Source organism: Aristolochia californica, unplaced genomic scaffold (genome assembly GCF_029961685.1).
Source record: "Aristolochia californica isolate CCGP_79_NKW_82.1479 unplaced genomic scaffold, dmAriCali1.0.hap1 SCAF_9, whole genome shotgun sequence".
NCBI lineage: Eukaryota > Viridiplantae > Streptophyta > Magnoliopsida > Piperales > Aristolochiaceae > Aristolochia > Aristolochia californica.
The window spans coordinates 8,417,642-8,438,843 of record NW_027182290.1 but is presented as its reverse complement, the minus strand read 5'-3'; the positions used below and the strand labels follow the sequence as shown (position 1 = coordinate 8,438,843).

General features: G+C 37.7%; 1 protein-coding gene across 1 annotated transcript in view; it reads left to right on the top strand.

The window, feature by feature from the left end:
* The first annotated feature begins 7,525 nt into the window (after positions 1-7,525).
* LOC137940580 (uncharacterized) overlaps positions 7,526-21,202 on the top strand; it is a 28,381-nt gene continuing 14,704 nt past the window's right edge. Inside the window, exons 1-9 of the mRNA XM_068785725.1 lie at positions 7,526-7,613; positions 7,693-7,975; positions 10,622-10,831; positions 11,120-11,178; positions 11,364-11,501; positions 12,628-12,702; positions 12,885-12,968; positions 13,088-13,149; positions 13,296-13,365. Of these exons, the coding sequence (XP_068641826.1) occupies positions 7,578-7,613; positions 7,693-7,975; positions 10,622-10,831; positions 11,120-11,178; positions 11,364-11,501; positions 12,628-12,702; positions 12,885-12,968; positions 13,088-13,149; positions 13,296-13,365 (1,017 nt within the window). The 5' untranslated portion in view covers positions 7,526-7,577. The remainder of the gene's footprint in view (positions 7,614-7,692; positions 7,976-10,621; positions 10,832-11,119; positions 11,179-11,363; positions 11,502-12,627; positions 12,703-12,884; positions 12,969-13,087; positions 13,150-13,295; positions 13,366-21,202) is intronic.

Sequence of the window (21,202 nt, the reverse complement as noted above, 5' to 3'; positions counted from 1 at the left end):
CATGAATTAACCAAATATATATAGGACAAGTTAGAATAAAAATTCTCTAGAGTATATGCCATGTCATTTGCATTGGATTTTTTAAAAGACCATCATGTGTATAGGGTGCCATTGTAGAAAATTATATATTTTTGAAAATATCTTTGAGTCTAATTTCAAATATAAAATGATTTTTTTCAATCAAAGAGAAATTAACATATAAAGCAGAAAAATTTAGGCAGTAGGATTCAATTTGCATGACCTTTCATGCCAACAAAATCATGAAATTACGTAGAGCAGTAAATATAAAAAAAATCTACGAGTCTATTTTCTAACCCAACAAAATGTTTATCAATTTGATTTTTCTGGAAAAAGATATCAATATTGAAAGAATTAAAGATAAGGTTGGACATATGTTGCTTGTGGAAATCCAATTCTTTAGCACCCATTCCTCTTTTTGGTTTCCATTTTTGGAGAAATTTCCAATTTTTGTACTTGTTTATGATTGATAATTTTGAGTTTTAATTAGGATTTTTAGAAATCAAAGAAAATGAAAAAAAAATTAGACAAGTTTCCTCCTACATCCTCTTTACATTTTCTTGTAATGACATGAGTTTACTTTCACTTTTTACAAAGTCTTGTTTTCTCATTCTAAATTCCAAATATTGGTGTTCTAAATCCCCCTTATTCTAGAATTTATTTCTTGAATATGTTTTTCCAAGTTTGTCAAGTTGTGTCTAAAAGTAATTGTCTTACATGAGAATTCTATTTTTTGAAAGTAACAATTATCATATTCATTTCAAAACTTTCCTTATTAGAGTATTTTTAAAGTTTCCTTAATCATATATGTTTATAGAGGACTTATTTTTATCTCTGTTTTGAGTCTAACTTGGTCACTTTTTATCCATCTATTGATCTAAAACTGCCTTGTTCTTATTTGGAAGTTTGAAGGCTATATTTTGTGCCTCTTTCCATTTGAAGTATGAGAGTTGCTATCTTTTTATTCACACTCTTAATTCCTCAAATTAATTTTGTTTAAATGGTGTTTTTAAAATTATTTTAGAGCAATGACTCTAGACCCACTACATGTAAAGATCAGGAGTGCACCCAACATCTAAGTTTAATTCAATTCTTTTATTCTTTTTACCCAAGTGGCATTTTGAGCTACCATTAAAAGTGAATAAAATCTTTTTATTGCCCTAAAATGGGTCGGACAACCTTTAAATTTGAGCAAGCATTTCAAACTGGAGTTGGAGTTTTGTTATTAGAAGAACTACAAGAAAGAAGTAACCAACAATGAACGATGCCACGTGTTATCATAATCAAATTTTACGTGACTAGAATATCCAAGTAAGTGGGAGAACAAGATAGAAACAAGATGAAGATTATAAGAAAGAAGTGAATAAAAACAAGATTTATCAAGGAAAACGCAATTGGATTTTTTTTTCAATCTAAATTTCTTTTTCAAGCACTCAATATATTGACTAAGATTGTTTGCAAGGTGAAGTTACAAACGGCAACTTGAGGGAGAATGTTAAAAGACACCCATGTATGTAGTGCGGCATTATGGTAAATACGATAACTCTTGCAATAAGAGGTGACATGTTTTTGTAAGTACACAAGTTAGTATATGTCTTTTTGTCTTTTTTTTTTCTTTTGAGAGATGTAGCCCTAAGGGTATTAATGGTATTTTTATGTCACTCTACAACTATAAATAAGACTCAAGAGGCATGGGGAAGAGCCTCAAGCTCTACCCTCTCTTTTCACTAGTTCCTCTTCTAATTATTCTCTCCTTTCTTTCTCTTCTTTTTCCCTTCTCTCATGTTCTCCTCTTCCTCAAGCATGCCCACCTTATGAAAATCAAGATAATTTTTAAACCATATTTTGCTTTCATTAAAAAAAGGGAGAATGAGGAAGAAGAAGCTCAAAGACTTCTCTAAGTACCCAGATTTTGATGATTTTGCTCTAAGGGCAATCAAATTGGCTTCAAGTTGAAAATGTAATAAAATTAGTGGACTTCACATCATAGGAGCTAAGTACATTGTTAGACCAAATGGTACAATTGTGTTGATCTCCATTATATTGATGATAACAAAATGGGTAGCTTAAAGTGTTCTACTAACGATATTATCAATATATTTTAGACACAAACCTTCCAACACATGTATTATAAGGTCTATGGCAAGAGCTCATGACAATAGAACAATCAATCGAGTTGTTAAGACAAGACCCAAAGCAAAAACATATTGAAGATTGTTGTTGAGAAAATGTACTTACAAAAGAATAAAATGAAGATTTGAAAACTAGAGTCAAAGTCAAATAGAACATCTTGAAGAACTCTAGCATGTAAGTAGATAGCCAACCAAAATTCATTTTTTAAGAATATTTACATTATGGAACTTTAGGGCATAAATATTTTCAAAATTGTGTTTAGTTGATGCATACTAATGGATAAAACTTGCTAGAACACCTTAACACACTTTTTATCATGCTTAGAAGCCATTTCAAAAAATTGGCACTTGGCATGATCGATCATTATCTGGTAATGATTGATCATCCCTTGTGCTGTCTGGCAAACATATAAAGCACAATCTATCATAGCCGATCAGTATTGATCGATCAGACAAAATTATATTGGAATGAACTATAAAGCATGATTTATCGTCTCTATAGGATTGATCGACCATACGTAGTCCATGCATTAAAAATATAAGGCATGATCATCATACCTACAGTAATGATCGATTAGACAAAACCCTGCACTTAACAAACATAAAACACGATAGATCAGATCTCTTATATTGATCAATGTTGGAAGAAGTAATCTACTTACAGTGGCATTGATGTAAAATCTCTTATTTTTTTGCTCCTTTTCCACCCTTCTTAGGGTAAAGGGTATTGATGTAATTAGTTAACTTTTCACTATTATAAATAGATGATAAGGGGGAGGATTAGGGACATGAGTTATAACCCTAATCCTCTTTCCCTCTCTCTCAATTTCTCTCAGGTAGTTGTTCACTTTCTCTTCTTCTCCTTCTCTCTTTCTTCTCTCTTCTCTTCTCTCTTCCTCTTCGGCTCTTGCTTCACTTAATCTAGTTCTTCTTTGTTTAACATCATGGGATCCTAAATCTGGGCCTTTGAGCACTTGAAAGGTAATAGTACCCTCTTAAGTTCTATATCTTTTTGCTAGAATGACAAGTTTGTTTCTATGGCAGATGGATCCCAAACCAAGTTGTGTGGGGTGGGGTCCACATATGTTACACCTACCCTTCATTTGAAAGATGTCCTTTTTGTTCCCACATCTAATGCTCAACATATGGCTCTTCGATGGCACAATAGGTTAGGCCATCCATCCCTGCAGTCTCTCAAATAGATAATTTCTTCCTTATATTCCCTTTCTAGCATGAACTGTGAAGATTGTCAAATAAGTAAACACCAATGCAATACTTATTCTCCTCGAGGTGAAAACAAAGGTGTTGCTCCATTTTCCTTAAGTCCATAGATGTGTGGGGACCCATGAACATCTCTAATATTTCCCATTCCAAGTACTTCGTTACATTTCTTGATGATTTCTTTCAGGTAATATGGTTGTTCTTGTTAAAATAAAGATCGGAGGTCTTACCCCTCTTTACGTCTTTTTGTGCGATGGTGTCTACTCAGTTTCACACTACCTTGAAGATCGTTCTATTAGATAATGCCAAGGATATCTGTCAGTAAACTTCCAATGCTTTTGTAGTAGTAAAGGAATCATTCACCAAACATCCCGTGTCTACACAACAAAATAAAATAATGTGGTTGAAAGAAAAAATAGACACCTTCTTGAGGTTGCCCGTTCTACTATATCACATGCATGTGCCTTATTTCTACTGACTACATGCCATCCTTACAGCCTGTTATCATATTAATAGGTTACCTTATTCGGTGTTTGGAAATAAGACACCATACTCTCCTCTCTTTCCCATTGATGAACCTTTTTCTCTTCCTTTGAGAGTTTTTGGGTGTCCCTGTTTTGTTCATGTTACCTCCCGTACTACTAAATTGGATCCCAGGGCACATAAATGCATTTTTTTGGGCTACTCTCACACTCAGAAAGGATATGTGTGTTACAACTCTTCTGTTAAGAAGTTGTTTGTCTCTAGTGATGTGACATTCTTTGAACAACAACCCTTCTATTCCTCCACCGGGGCCCCACTTGGTTTTTCTGCAATATACAAGTTTCCTAAGCCTATTGTGCCAATTGATGACTCAACAGCTCATGGCCATGATGATGCACTTGCTTTGCCCCCTGAAGCATTGGCCAACACTACACCTGTAGAGTCTTTAGACCCCCTCTGAGGTAAGTTCTCCATCTTCACCTCCTATTTTTGGACCATTGTTTGATACCGACTGATTGCTCTTCGGAAAGAGCCCAGGGCATGCACACGAGTAGGGGTGGCATTGAACCAAGCCAATTCGTGAGCGGCAAAAGCTCGGCTCAGTTTGATTCAGCTTATCTGGATCTTGAATCGAGTTTGAGATCCAGTTTAGGCTCGTTTAATTTAACGATCCGAGCTTGATCGAACCATGGTTCTGTTCGAAAGCTCGCGAGCCGGCTCGTTAACTTAATGAGGGCCCGAGTGCAGAGGCGGGTGGTGCGTCTTCGATTCTTTGAGTTCGATACTTCTTCCTCTTTTGTTCTTGACTTTTCTGGAATCAGGAGCGAAAATAGGGATTTGGGGGGGGGGTATTTTTCATTCTTCCTTTTCCATTTCTTACTCCGAGTCTTTGAATTCTTGCTCTTCGATTTCTTCCTCCCCCCGTCTGCCTTCGCCAATCCATATCACTACCGACCTCCTCCTGCAACTTTCTCTCCCTCTTCTTTGTCTCTGTCTCTCATTCCCCCCCTCTCCGATGCTTCTGCTATCATCGTCACTATCGTCCAACATCCCCTTCGCCCCCCACCCGCTAACGCCCCGTCCCGCAACATGTAAACTCTCACGTGCAATTTTTTTTATTATATATACTTCCATAACATGCTCCAAAGAAAAAACAAAAAAATGGGCATTTGATTAAGTCATGACCTAGTTTTTCAGTCCTTGAATCAAAATGATCTGATTGAGTACAAATGGACAAAAGTAGCTTTGCTTTTCAAATGAATGTTTTTTTGTTTGATTATTGAATAAATTTTATGTATAATTATGCAGTTTTTATGAAAAATTTTATGCACATTGTATAAATAATTTTATGCAGGGTTAATATATAGAGGTTATGTCCAATTTTAAGTAGAGGTCATGCCCAATTTATGTAAAATGTATGCATAATTTTATATATAATTTATTTGACATGTGTTTTATGCAAATTTTTAAATGTAGATTGGAGCTCGAACTCGATTAAAATTATTGGGCTCGAACTCAATTACAATTTTAGGCTCGAGGCTCAGCTCAGCTCGGCTCGGCTCGAGCTCGAGTTTGAAATATTTAAATCAAGTCCAACTCGAACATAGGCAGGTTTGTGCTCGACTTGATTCGATGCCACCCCTACACAGAGCACCTACCTCTCTCCCCATGGCTTATTCTTTATCTACTATCAGGTATCCCCGTCTTGCTGTCAGTCTCTTGCCTCTATTTCTTTTGTTGTTATTCCTCAGTCTTATAAAGAGGCCCTAACATCCAAGATGGAAAACAACAATGGATGAAAAGATGTGCCCCTTTATGAGAATCAAACATGGCGACTTGTTCCCCTACCATCTGGAAAAAAAAATTGATGGGCTATAAATGGGTATTCACTGTAAAACAAAATTTGGATAGTTCTGTGGCTCGCCTTAAAGCCTGACTTGTTGCTAAAAGCTATACTCAGTGTTATGGTATTGATTATGAGGAAAAAATTTCTCTGTTGCCAAGCTCAACTCAGTACGTCTATTATTATCTCTTGCTGGTAACTCTTGTTGTCCAGTTTTTCAGCTAGATGTGAAGAATATCTTCCTCAATGGTGATATTAAGGAAAAATTTTATATACAACAACAACCTGGCTATGTGGTTGAGGGGGAGTTGGTATACCGCCTAAAAATATTATTATATGGTCTGAAGCAATCTCCGTGGGCCTAGTTTGATAAGTTTAGTCAAACAATGTTTCGATTCGGGTTCACACAGTGCTATGTGGACCATTCTGTATTTGTCAAGCATACTGAAAAAGGTGTGGAACTACTTGCTGTGTATGTAGATGATATTATTTTGATAGGAAGTGATATTGATAGCATCAATGAAGTCAAACAGAAAATATACAATTAATTCAAGACAAAAGACTTGGGACTCATTAAGTACTTTCTTGGTATTGAGGTTCTTCAGTCTAGGCATGCTATTATCTTATCACAGAAAAAATATGTTTTTAGCTTACTTAAAGAAACATGAATGATAGGATGTTGTGTGTAATGACTATAATTTTGTCAGACATTTCCCTAATTGGTCTATGGATTGATAGATCATATTTTTCTACTGGGTCAGACAAGTCAAATTGATTGATCATGCAATGTTCCTACTGGTTGGTGCAATACATATATGATCAATCAATGACAAACCTAATCAAACCATATCTTGAGGTAGCTAAATCTCAAATTCTTAGCTCCGTTTCTTTTCCCTTCTTTGATGATATATCGACCACATTAATATGTATCCCAGATCCATCATCCATCTCACAAATTGATATTTCATTAGCTATGTACTCAAGTAATAGGAGACGAGGAAGACATACTAAAGGTGGCAGTCGCAGAGGTGGTAGGATTCGACAAAACTCTTTCAGACCTGAAAACAAGACTTGTACTTATTGTGAGGGCACAAACCACGTGGTTGACACATGCTAGAAAATTCATGGTAAACTAGATTGGGTTAAGACAAATCGAGTCTCTACAACTAATAACAAGAAGAATGAAGTCTTACTTGAGACTCGACAAGAAGAAAATTGTATCTGAAGAAGATTTTGATTACTTTAGAAGTTAAAGAATATGATAGTACCTACTCCAAATAAGGCCTCTCTGACTATTGCAATAACTACTATAATAGGTATAGTCTCTGCTACTTTACTTTCCTTGTCTTCTTGGAGGATTGACTCTAGGGTTTCCAAACATATGATAGGTAATAGTAATATTTTAAGTTCTCTCTTTGTATAAACGATAAATTAGGGTACAAATTTTTGCAGTCCTGCATAAAGGAGAACTGGAGTTTATATAGGCATATATAGACGTAAAGCTTCCATGGGTTAGTCTATTGCCAGCTTATGTGTGGCGTTTGCAGCGATGAAGCCAAAGTTGGGCGACAAATCCCACAAGGGCCTCTTTCTCGTTAATTAATGTCCATCGTACATGGCAGAGAGGCAGATCTCTGATAGGTAAGTGGCATTTGTGGCATCTCCGGCCCATATTTCGGGTTGAAAGTCAGGCCTGAAGCCCCATCTTAGTGTAGATCTTAATGGGCCTCTTTGGGTGCTCAAGTTGAGACCTGCTCTGGAGGAAAATGGAAGCAGGCCCTTTTTATCTTGTCGTCTCTTACAAGCGCCTGAATGTTTCAGCAGCTCGCCGCTAAATAAGAACCTCACTTCCCCGTGGTCTTGATTTCTCTAGCCTAACCATGGACTCAACCCTTGCTCTGCCTCTTAATCCCAAGGTACTGAACTCTCTCTTTTCTCAAATTTTCTTCTCTTTCTACCTTCTTGACATTTGGCTTATCTTCTTCTACTTATCAGATGAAGTTTCAGAACCGACTCCTTCTCTCCTCCTGCTTCTACTATCGTTCGGGGGGGCTATTTGCCGGAACTCTGATCTCTTTCGACGCCGAAAGGCGATTCCTTCGTGTCCGACGATGGGGTCCACTATCTGCTTCTGCGGCTGGCAGAGGTTCAAGTCGGCCAGCTCAGGGACGAAGAGTATACCGGCAATCCCAAGGGACGGCTGCATTGCCGCGCCTTCCTGTCAAAGATATCGTTTCAAATGTGGCACCGGTTGGGGTGTTCTTGGCCGCTACATTCGGTCTGTCTTTATCTGAGTTTTCGTTTTTCCATTGGGTGCCACTCCATCTAGAGAAATTACGTAATCTCAAATTGGGATTTGATGATAGTAAATTTGTTTTTGGAGTGTTGTTTAATTTTTTGAGTTTCTACTGTTTTTCTTGCAACTACTATATGTTGATTACCTCATCACTTATTTCTTGGAATTTCTTCCATTCACATGGCCATAATGACGCATGTCCCTAGATATATAAGGAAAATCAACTGTCATGTTTTGTTCAACTCTAATAATTAAAAGGAGATAAATTTTAATGATTGTAAATGCGGGTGGAAGTGTTTTAGTACCCTCAGGAATACGTTAGAATTGTTTTTATCCAAATGTTTAGTTTCTACTTTTTTTTTTTTTTTTTTGGTATTGTTCCTTCTGAACAATTTTGGCAATAGAATATTATGAACTGTTGTTATCAGCTGACAAATATTAGGACCTAGGCTATACACTAAAAGTTTTCAGAGTTGGACTGCAGAATATTATACTCTTAAAACCTTTATTAGGCTGGCCTAACCTGATGCCTTACACCAACTGGGACCCCTCAGACATAGCATTGCCCTTGTGTGACAAAAATGTTATACTAAATGCTATGTGATTGAGTGGGTATTGCATTCCTCCAAGCTTATCATGGTAGAGCAAGCATCATTATCATTATCGTCATCAGTGTAGCCTTCCGCTATGTCAACTGGCCTACAGGAATCCTCCATCATTTATACTTTTACATAACTTAGGTAAAGGAGGAGCGTGTTTCAGGTTTATTGGGGCCTAATTGATAATGAAGTCTTTCTCTATTCAAATAGGAGTACGCTAGATCATTGTGCTCTTATAGCTTGCTATATCGGGAGTCTGTTGTAACATCCTGCACAGCAAACATGCTACAGCTTCAATTAGAAGAAGGCTGATCAAGCTGAGGTAACAATTATAGGAGGAAATTAAGTTGCTACAACTGAGTTTCAATGTTCAAATGATTCCAAGACTGGTTATTACTTTTGAAGAAAAAAAACTAATGAAGAAAATGAGAATGCATGGTGATGAAACTAGTGTTGCATATGAACAATTGTTGAGCAGTTGTAAATAGTATCTAAAATGGAAGATTTTCAATCATATAGTCAAGACAACTTTAATTAAGTGTCAGAGATCATTTGGCACATTTCGTTCATTTTAATATGAGAACTTGGGTTTAAGTGTCAGAGACCATTTGCCACATTTCGTTCATTTTAATATGAGAATTTGGTTTTAAGTGTCATTGTTTATGATCTTTTGTAGGGTTATTTATAATCAATCACAAAAAATGGGAGAAGAAAAGAGAAGATCTAATTTAACATGGTATCAGAGTAGGTACTCATATGTGGGCCTCCACTTGTAGAGCCACAAAAGAAGCTTACACGTGAGGGGGAGTGTTAAGGAATAATCCCACATGGATTAGTGAGTACAAAGATCTTGAGTTTATTAATTGGGAAAGAGACTTCCTAAGTTGGCTAGTCATTTTGGTATGGGCCTTGGACTTAACTTCACAATGATTATATGATAACCACTTCAAGTTGGTCTGACTTGATCATCCATTGTTGTGTAAATTTTCCTCTTCTAGATCTATTAATGTAAAATTTCCTCTTCTAGATCTATTGTGTAAATTTGAACCATTTCTTTCATTTGAATTTGGAGGGTAGGAGGTCTTTTTGTAAGGGGCTCAAAAGTGCGCATGTTTCAAGCTGGTTGCTTGAGCCTGCAGTGGGTGAATAATCCCACATTGATTTAGGTTCGGAAAAAGGACCTATGTTTATTGTTTGAGAGGAAGGCTCTTAACTTTGGCTAGTCATTTTGAGTTTGCTAGGACTTGACTTTTACATGGTATCTGGAGTATACCGAAACTCAGGTCTGTAAGTTCTTCAATTCTTGTGTTGGGTTGTTGTCTGTGTAAGCTTGGAAAGCGATGAAGACTATAAAAGGCTAGCATACCCACAATGTTAACCCACAATTTTAACGGCCTGGGTGTTGAGGGCTACGTGTCTGCACAACTCAAGGTAGTTACTTGAACATACAGTGGGTGAAAACTCCCATTATTGTTGGGGCTTGGAAAGATCTTATACTTGTTAGTTGGGAAGAGACGGCCGCTTAACTTTGGTTAGCTAATCTACAATAGACCAGGTTTCTTTCCTACTGCATCATTGCCACTAAGGATGAATCTTTCCATGCAAATAAGGTGTTGGGATCCTCTAAAGTAGTGTAAGCAAAAGTAAGATGGCTGGTTTTGTTTCAAATCCAAATTAAAATTTGAAGTTAGATACATACTCCATGTTTCATAGAAATGGTTCTTCTTATGTTCTATGAGTAAGAATTTGCATGTCAACTATTGTGTAACAATTGTTTCAATTGCTATAAGTTCCTGGAATGTGGACTAGCGTATACTATGAGGCGGATATTTTGTGGCCGAAGCTGATTGGCTGTAAGTTAGTGTTGCTCTATTTCTACTATCAAGGTGGTCTACTTTTGTGAAATCTGGAATTTTTATTGAATTTTGTGTTAGATTTAGAGGTTGCAGTTGTTCTCCACTTTCCCTATGTAATATTGTAGCTGTACTATTACTTGTCAAGGTTATTAACCTTGTTTTTCAGCTTACAGTTTTGTGGAAGGTGGTAGGGAAACTCCTCACAGCCGAATCTGTGAGATCTTCGACTGAGAGGAAATCCTCTAAACCTGGAATGAAATGGTCATTTGCTCCAGGCTCAAATTTGTTATCAGTTACTGGTCTAAAGGTTGAGAGAGAGTCAAGACAAAAACTCAATGAGTTTGCAAAAGAACTTCGGTTATTCAGAAGTGTTGACATGTCAGGTGAGTTTATAAAACTTTGGTCATGTTGAACATTAAATAAACAAATGTTTTTCAAAGCATAAACTTAATAATCAGCTTCCTTCTAGCTGTTAAACACTTTAGGTGCTTCAGGCATTGGTACTACTACTGAACTGATGTACACTATATTTTTAGCATAATAATGTGAAACTGCAAATTTAACTGAACATTAGTTCATGTGTGTCTATTTAGCAGTAAATAACAATTTCTTCCAAGAACAAATAACATTCTATATATATCAGATTTTAGCAACTTCAAATCATTTTATAGGTCGCAATTTTGGGGATGAGGGACTCTTCTTTCTTGCTGAAAGCTTGGGGTACAACCAGGTTAGATAATGAGTCAGTTCATTTGTTCTTATAATTTACCAAGTATTCTGATACTTTTTTTTTTTTCTGAAACTGAAGTTTTCTGCTACTGTTGTAAGACTGCTAAATTCCGTGGAAAAGTTAGTGCTTGTTATACTTTCTGAAAGATAGAATTTCCTTACAATTCTATTATGGTCCTGTTTTAGACTGCAGAGGAGGTGGATTTCTCTGCTAACGGTATAACAGCTGATGGATTAAAAGCTTTTGATGGTGTCCTTCAGTCAAATATTGTTTTAAAGACACTCAATCTTTCCGGAAATGCTATCGGTGATGAAGGAGCAAAGGTTGTTCTTCTTTTTTGTTTTGTCTATCTATAGTAATTAGTATTGTAAATGGGTAAAAATTGGAATAGGTAAGGGTTATTCTATTACATTTTCAGAATTTCCCGTATCTGTTTCATCAACCACTTCATTTGGAATGGGTGGGGGGTGTTCTATAACGCATCTACTGACCAAATTACCTGTGGGTAATTAGGTAAATGGGTAAATAAATGGATAACTTAGATGTTAAAAAGTATTAGAAAACTATTAAATTGTAACAACGTGGGGACTAGTGTAGAAACACTATAGAACATGTAAAACATTAAAATGTTGAATTGCGTTATTTAACTGGACATACTTTAAAATAAGCCCATTCACTACACAGAGAACTTACATAGGGAGAGATTGATTATTACAAAAGTACTCACCTCTTTATTTGAGTAGCAGTTATTCAGGTATGAAACAATTTTATCCATATCTGTTCCATCTTATGAATGGTATATTGTAAATGAGTATCTCTTTTCATGGGTAAGGATTTTTATTCCACATCCATTTCTAAATAGATAGGTAGAAACTAGAAAGGTAAGTGTAAAAACTTGCTAGCCCCAATTATAATATTGATTGTTTCTTGGATTCAATGGAAAACATGTTCCTCAGAGTGAGGTGTCAAAAATGAAATGTTTGTGGCTTTCTCAATAATGAAAAGATGTCTCCAAAAGGACAAAAAAAGGTAATGGAGGAAAAAGCATAGAACATGACCAATAATTTTTTCTTAAATATAGCCATTAGCAATTAATGCTTACATATCATATTTTATCCTTTTGTTATGCATGGAGAGTTCTATTATAATGTCACACCTAGTATTTTTCAAGAAACCAAATCTTAAAAACAAAGAAATTTTTTTCAGCAAATCAAGTTTTGTTTTCTGAACTATTTCCAGTTAGCTCAGTTGTTGCTCAGTGCAGAAATCAGTATTTCATGTATTATCTTCATGAACACTGGAAAGCAATTTCTTTCGCAAAATATTTGATAGAAGTTTACTGTTATTCAACTCTTGAGTAGGTTTCATATTCACTCTTACCAAAAGGTGACTATGCCTGTTAAATTTTATGTCTGAAAGGTAGTTTGAGGTGTTTTTACATATGTACAGATTCTGTCAGATATTTTGATGGGGAATGGAAACATTCAGAAGCTTCAGCTCAATAGTGCTGGTCTAGGAGATGAGGTTTGACAGGCTTCAAAGTTATCTCTCTAGTTTTACGTTTTCTTTCTCAGTGATTTGTAATGTCTTCTTCACATTGGTCAACTATTAAAGTCTGCAACTAGAATTTTGTGTCAAAAACATGGTTTCATGTTACACTATCATGCCTCCTTGTTTGTTTAATGACCAGAGAGTTCGATGTGCAGGGGGCAAAGGCTATTGCAGAGATGCTGAAAATAAACTCAAGCTTACGTGTCTTGGAGCTGAACAACAATATGATTGACTATTCTGTATGGCATTTTTTGCTCTCTCTCCCTTTCTCTCAACACACACTCACAGAGACCAAGATGAGCTTACATAACCATAGCTCATTGTACTTACATTTGGCATTTTTTGGAAATGGAGGTAGGGATTTACGGGATTGGCTGGGGCGTTACTTGAGAATAATACGATACGGTCGTTGCATCTCAAGTGAGTTATGGTTTTTGTTTCTTAGTGTACGAGGGTAGCACAAGCAATTTTTCTTTAACTTTTTATATTGAACTCTGAATTGGAAATGTTTTTGGTCAATAATGATGAGGTTGTTTGAGGAATTTACTGTGCTTTAAAATTTTCAGTGGTAATTATGGTGGTGCTCTTGGGGCAGCTGCTCTGGCTAAAGGAATTGAAGGGAACAAGTCTTTGAGGGTTTGTCTCTTTCTGCATCCAATGATCTTATGATTTTGTCTGCAATAAAATGGAGCCTATTAGTTTGATTTGGGAACTTTTTTTTTTTTTTTTTGAAATGTGTGTATAGACTATTAAAAAGAAGAAAGAAGTACAAATCAAACCTATGAGAGAGGGCCTTCCTCCACAACAAGGTGTTGGAGTGAAATGCCCGCCTTAGCCTGAATGTTTGCCAAGTGATTAGCAAAATGAGGAATGTGCTTCCAAGTACAATTCCAAAGGGAAATTAAATTACAAATTTCTGAGTACATATCCTAGTGATGCCACGGAGGTATGATGGAGTTTACACACTAGTTAATGACAACCTTTGAGCCGCCTTCGATGCAGAGTGAGCCCAGCAATCCCGAAAGTTCTGCTGTTGTGAAGTCGGAGATACCAAGAGGGCCCGTGAAAGAGAAGAGGAGATTATTGTTAGCATCATGGATAACTCCTCCATATCCTGCATGGCCAGGGCAACCAAGAGCGCTCCCATCGAAGTTAAGTTTGAAGTGGCCCAATGGTGGGGGGGCCAGATAGCCATGATCGGGGGGTGAGAGGGCTGAGACAGCCCAACAACCAGCTGCCAATTTCCTCTAAAGTTTGACCTGCTGAAGTTTCTGAATTTTTTTTGGTTCATGTAATCAGTCAGAATTTTAGTGGGGGAAGATTTGAATTTGAATTTCTTTCTTCCATAGTCCCCCATAGGATATGCCCAATGCAACACGAAATAATCATCTTTTCCTAGCTTTGGGAGTCTAGTGTCAATGAGTGAGAGGATAGTGGATGACAAATTTGATGCAGCGCAGTACTAGAGCTCGATTTTGTTTAAAAGAGAGGTCCAGATAGAGTGGGCATAATGGCAGGATAGGAGAATATGATTGGTTGTTTCTGGAGCATTTTTACAGAAAGGGCACAGGGGGTCCGGGACTGGGGTACCTTGCGGGATTAAAGAGTTAGAAGTGAGGATTTTATTCCTGCAAGCAGTCTAGATGAAATTTTTTGCATGCGGCGGGGCAAGGAGGTTCCAAGCAGTGGCCGCAGGGTGATTTGATTGGGTTGAGCATGTGTTACAGAGGAAGTTGTTTGCTGAAGCAATAGAGAAAGACACTTTTGTACTAGGTGTCTAGATCAAAGTATCTTGTTTGTTACTAGGTTTGACTCAGGGTAGGCTTGATAGGAGATAGGAAGCTAAAATGGTTTCAGAATCCGAAAGATGTTTTCTGAGGTTTAAATTCCATCCCCCAATTTAAGACCACATTTTTGAGATAGAGGCATAAATATTTTTGGCAAGGATAAAGATAGATTCATGGCTGATTTTGAGGTTGGAATGGCCAGTCCACTAATAGGACCAAAATTTTGTTGAGGTTCCATTGCCGACAGAGTATTTGACTGTTTTTTTGAAATCAGGGAGAAATATGACGATTTTTTTCCAAGCAGGGGAGAGACAAGAGTCCCTTCCCCCCTCCGTCCACCAACCCAATTGCTTGTTAGCTTTTGCAGTTACTAAAGCTCTCTAGATTAGGTTAGGGTAGAGGTTGAATTTCCAGGTCCATTTAAGGAGAAGAGCATAATTAGTAGTGGCAGTATCACAAATACCCAGTCCTCCAAAGAATTTTGGTTTGCAGACCTCTTCCCATTTTATTAAGTGATATTTTTTTTTTCACTATTTGGCCCTCCCCACAAAAATCTTCTTTTAAGTAGCTTAATTCTGTCTTTGATAGAAGCAGGACATCGGAACATGGACAAATAGTAGCTGGGTATTCCATGGAGGTAGGATTTAATTAGAACCAGTTTTCTTGCTTTGGAAAGGAATTTCCCTCTCCAAGAAGCCAAGCGCCCTCTCAATATCTCAATGACCAGGTGCCAAGAAGATTTGGATGGTAATCCAGGGGTTAGGGGGAGCCCTAGATAGGTGCATGCTGACATCTCAATTTTGCATTCGAGGTAGCTTGCCATGGAGTTTAATAGATTTGGTTCAATGTTAAATTCAATAATAGATGATTTTGGCCAACTGATTTTCTGGCCGGATGAGATTTCAAACAGGTTAAGCAGGGCTTTAATGTTGTGAATTTGATTTAAAGAGCCTTCACATAAGAAGATGGTGTTGTCCGCATATTGAAGGACGGCAATGTCTTGTGCAGGATCAAGGGAGATGGGGTTGAGCCATCTTGACTTTTTAGCCAGTCGAACCATGGCAGACAAGTACTCCCCAATAAGGGTGAAGATGAAAGGAGAGGGTGGGTCTCCTTGCCCAATACCCCTTGTACCTTTGAAGTACTCACATGGCTTACCGTTGACAAGAACGGAATATGAAGCATTAGAAATGCAGCTTTTCATCTAGAATTTCCAGCGGGTGGTGAAGCCCATTTCATCGAAGAGATGGTCAATCAGCTTCCAGTTGACCCAGTCAAAGGCTTTCTCGAAGTCTAGTTTGGTGACAACTCTTGGTTGATTGGGTTTTTTGAAAGAGTGAAGTAGCTCATGAGCTGCCATTGTTGAGTCCAGGATATTGTGGCCTCAGATAAAGGCACTAGGACATAGGCTAATAACATGGGGGAGGATGGCCCTTAGGCGGTTGGAAAGAATTCGGCCTAAAATTTTGTATGAGTTGGTGGTTAGGCTGATAGGTCTGAAGTCTTGAGGGAGGGTTGAGTTGGTTTTTTTTGGGATTAAGGCAATGAAAGAGGCTCCAATGGATTTGTGAGGGATGCCTACTTTTTTTTTTTTGAAAAAGATGTATATATATATATATATATATATATATATATATATATATATATATATATTAACAGAGAAAAATACAGAAGCTATATGAGCAAATCCCTCACAACAAGAGATTGTAGGTTTGCTCTAGTCCTGGCAAGCACATTTGCTGCTGAATTGATAGATCTCGGAATGTGAGACCAAATACAAGAAAATTGAGAAGCAATTTCAAGAATCTCCCTAAAAGAGTCTCAATGGCGCCACGAGGGATCAAGAATGTGAGGGATGCCTACTTGATGGAAGTTGTTGACAAAGGCATGGACATCATTTCTGATAACTCACCAAGATTTTTAGTAAAATTCTCCATTGAACCCATCTGGGCCAGGGCTCGATCCTTCGGCAGACCAAGTACAGCCGCATCAATTTCCTCTAGAGAGAAAGGGTGCTCTAGAAGAGCAGCTTCTGAGGCAGAGATACATTTAAACTCAATCCGATCAAGAATAGGACGATTGAAACACTCCTCTGTATAGAGATTTGAAAAAAAACTTTACAAGGATATTAGCAATGGAGACGTTATCTGTAATCTCCTCGTCTTCATGATGAATAGAGGATATACGGTTAACTTCCGACAAGCTAAGACAACGACATGGAAGAACTTGGTATTTCGATCCCCATCAGTCAGCCAGCAGAATGTGGTCCGATGTTTCCAGTGAGTGGTTTCATTCTTAAGAAGATTTGAAAGATCAAAATTTAAATGGTTTCAAAGAATGAGTTCAGAGGAAGAGAGTGACCTTTGCTCTTCGAGGAGATCAAGCTTGGAGAGACGGCCCCAGATAGAATCTTTCCCAGAAGCAGCAGCAGCAGAGAGGCATCGAGCCCAGGGCTGGATCTTTAGCTTTAGAGCTTTGAGCTTCAGGGGAAATGACCATCTATGGTGTGGGTGGTGACTGAACTCTTCCCACCATTCTTTCAGTTGGGGGACGAAAAAATCATTGAGAAGCCAGGAGTTTTCGAAACGGAATAGTGTCCCCAGGTTGGGGGGTGTTGGAAGATGGGCTCCAGCCCACACGACCAAGGAAGGCCCACAAGATGGGTCCAAACACATAAGAAGTAGGACCCACCATGATTACCACGAGCTGGTATCCTTATCACATAAGTTGGAAGATCAATGACTCACAAAGATAACCACAAACTAGTTGGAAGATCAAGAAAGACTCACAAAGATAACCACGAGTTGCCATTTTTATCTTATGGTCACGTCATAGAAGAATTCTCGTTTGAGTAATGTTTGTCTTCTATTTATATTGACTTATTTAATTATGCTAAGGCTCATCCTTAAGTGTTAGAGTTTGGGTGTAATTGGGACAAAGGTAGTTTTATTGTAATTGGACTCTACTACCTTCCTCTATTATAAATAGAGGTTAATGTACTCTGATTATAAGAAGTTAATGAAGTCAATGAAGGATTTCTCTTTTCCATAAATTCAACAGAGCAGGTTCTGTGAGTTGACTTGGTCAACCCACAGAGATAATGAGATCCTTTTCTCTAATCCCTAAACCCTAAGTCTAGGTTCGTAGTTTTTTTTTCAGTCCCTACACCCATCGTTTGTTTTGTGTTTTTCACCTCTATATTGAGATTTTCATATTTTTTTTTGATAAAGATGTATTTATATATAAAGAAAATTTACAAAGGAAGAGGGAGCAACTCCCTCACAACCTGAGATTGCAAGGATGCTCCCTCCTTGGCTAGCACATCTGTAGCCGAATTTGCGGATCTCGGAATGTGAGACCAAATACAAGTGTAAAGTGAGGTAATATCTAAAATTTCCCGAAAGATATCCCAATGGCGCCACAAGGGGGGGGGGGGGGGGGGGGGGGAGCGCACGTTCACACCATCCAATGACCACCTTTGAGTCTCCTTCAGTGTGAATTGGACCATTGCAATTGTCTCTAAAAATGCGGAGCCCATTGAGAAGGCCATGAGGCTCAACCGTTGTAGAGTCAGAAATGCCTAACAGGCTAGCATAAGAAAAACATTGATTACCAGATGAATCCGAAATACCAGCAATCCCCAGGTTGCCAAGAGACGAGCCATCAAAGTTCAGCTTGAGGTAGCCAGATTCTCGGGGGGGGCATTCCTGCATTACTGGAGCCTTAATCCCAAAGTGCATTCTAGCCACGATATTCCAATTATCTCGAATAGAGGTTCCTTTGAAGGAGGAAAAAACCTTCTTAGTTATGAGCCAAGAAGGTTTTTGCCTAGACACCCTTTTCGCTACTCTTACATTCGATTCATTTTGAGCCTCAAACCTCCTTCGGTTGCATTCATTCCATTGCCCCCATGGTACGAAACTGGCATAGGCAGATAACATCATTTTTCCAAGACTCGGGAGGGATAATCCAACTATCAACTTACTGAAAGAGATCAGATCAGTTGATATGTAGAATTGTAGCCCCATTTTGCCTAGAACAGAGGTCCACATATACCATGCAAAGGGGCAATGTAAGAGAACATGACTGACAGTTTCCGCTTCTATGTTGCATAGAGGACAGAGGGGGTCAATAGCTAGGTGGCCCCTTCTACTAAGCATATCATTCGTGAGGATCTTACTTTGGCAAGCACTCTACATGAAGAATTTTATCTTTGGGGGTGCATAGAGGTGCCATATAAAGTGAATTTCATACTCCCTTAGCATCGAGTCCCAGCCATTTATAAAACTGTATGCAGATGAGACTGAAAATTTTCCACTTTTGTCAGGCCACCGGATAAGCTTGTCCTCATCAGAAGGTCTCATTTTGACAGATTTCAATGAGTCCAGTAAACAAATTGCTTCCAAGGCTTCTGAGTCTGACAGACCCCTTAGCGGGTGTAGGTTCAGACTCCCCCCTTCCCCCCTCAAACGCATCAGCAACTGACATCTCCCTTTGTGCTGAAAGGAGGAAAAGATTCCTGAAGGAGCTCCGCAATGGCTCTTGCCCCGTCCATAAATCATCCCAAAATTTAAGTGACCGACCGTTTCCGATATGGAATCTTATTGCTGAGGAGAGTTTCGGAAGTAATGTGAATAATGATCTCCATATTGAGGACAATCCTCTCCGATTTCCACCAGACATCCACCATTGGGAGCTCCAACCCAACTTGGCTCGGTCCATGTTCTTCCAGAGATTAGAAGAATTCGTGTTGAGTTTCCATAACCATTTCAAGAGCAAAGCTTGATTCATTTCTTTTGTTTTCTGAATCCCCAAACCACCCAATCTCTTTGGAAGACAAACTTCATCCCATCTGACCAAGTGATATTTAAAGGTGTTACTTGATCCCCTTCACAAAAACCTTCTTTTCATCTTATCCATGGCTTTACACACCGATGAGGGACAAGGCATAAAGGACAAAGCATAGTTTGGGATTATATTGAGATTTTCATATTGCAAATTATACATTGACGGAAAGATATTTGAGTCTACTTTCCAAGGAAAAACGAGTTTTTCCAATAGGAGTTGTCTACAAAGAGAAATCGATATTTGAATGAGTGAAGGTCAGATTGCAAAAGAGGTTCGAATAGTAGTAGAAAGCTTCAACTTCAGAGGTATTTTATGCTATCAAGAACGAGACTTTATATGGAGATATACACATATATATATGTATATATCAAAAGAAATATATTTTAGTCTATTCTCTTACATATTCAACTAATTTTCAATCAGATTTATCTACAAAGAGAAATCAATATTTGAAGCAATGAAGGTCAAATTGAAAAAAATGTTTGAGCAGAAGCAGAAATCTTCAACTTTTGAGGTATTTTATGCTATCAAGAACGAGACTTTGTATGGAGAATTACATATCAAAAGAAAGATTTGTAAGTCTATTTTCTTACCTATTCAACCAATTCTCAATCTGAGTTTTTTATAAGGAGATATTGATTCTGGAAGAGTCATTGGTCAAGCTGAAAAAAAAGGAGAAACAGTGCTTAGTTCGGCTAGATGTCAAAGACCGAAATCTATCAGATTATTTATCTTCTGATAATTATATTTTATGAATAGAAGTTATACTTGGATGAAAGGTATTTAAGTTTAGTTTCAAAAGGAAAAAAATTCATGTCAATCTGATCTATATTTTAAGATATATTCGCATTGGAAGAATCAAAGGTCATGCTAGTATCCTGTTGCATTGAAAAATCTGAATTTAAGTCGATTGTTTTGCGTCACTGTTTGAGTTGCTATATCAGGAAAATATCTCACTTTTCCCTGGTTTAAGGGCTTATTACTACATCTCTGTTATTTGGACTTATTGCTACATCTATGATATTTGGTTCAAGTTGGGATCACTGCCATTACATCCCAGCTTGAGGGGAGAAGTAGAAGAAGTACAAGAAAGAGGTATTTTATTCCATATGTCGTGGATAAGTTTATGTGACCAATGTATCTTCTTTGCATTATAATTGGAATCTCATTCCTAGATCAACCAACTCTTTGACTGATAAATTGGCTAAATTCGGAACTTCCCAACAATCTCTCATTGTATGGGAAGGATTCCCTCCTTTGTAATTTGCTCGTTTGAGGTTTTGTCTTAATAAAAATCAGCATCATTTAAAAAAAAAAGTTTATGTGACCAAAACAAGAAAAGGGGAACACAAAAGATAATGCTTCTGCATCTAAGAAAAAATATTTATATTGGATTATGATTATTTCATAGGTCCTTCTACAAGGTTTATTATTTTGGTTTGTGTTATATGTGTTGGATGATGGTTGTGTTATATTCAGCTGCAACTATTATGTCTCTTTGGGGACATTATTATTGAAGAAGAGGTGGCCTCGGTATCCTTTCTCATATCATCATTTATTGGACCTCGTAAAAAAATATCACGGTTGGGAAACCATGACGGGCCCTATCAAAAAAAAAAAAAAATCACAGTTGGGAAACCATGACGGAGGATACCTTGTAAAAAAATACCATGGTTGGGAAACCATGACGGAGGAACTTATTATTACATCTATGTTATACCCCCCTGAATTGGCCAGTTGGGCCTCATGGAAGAGAGCACCAACGTGAGGGGGAGTGTTGGAAGATGGGAGGACAACTATTTTATACAAAAAAATTCTATACATTATCTGTAGCAAGT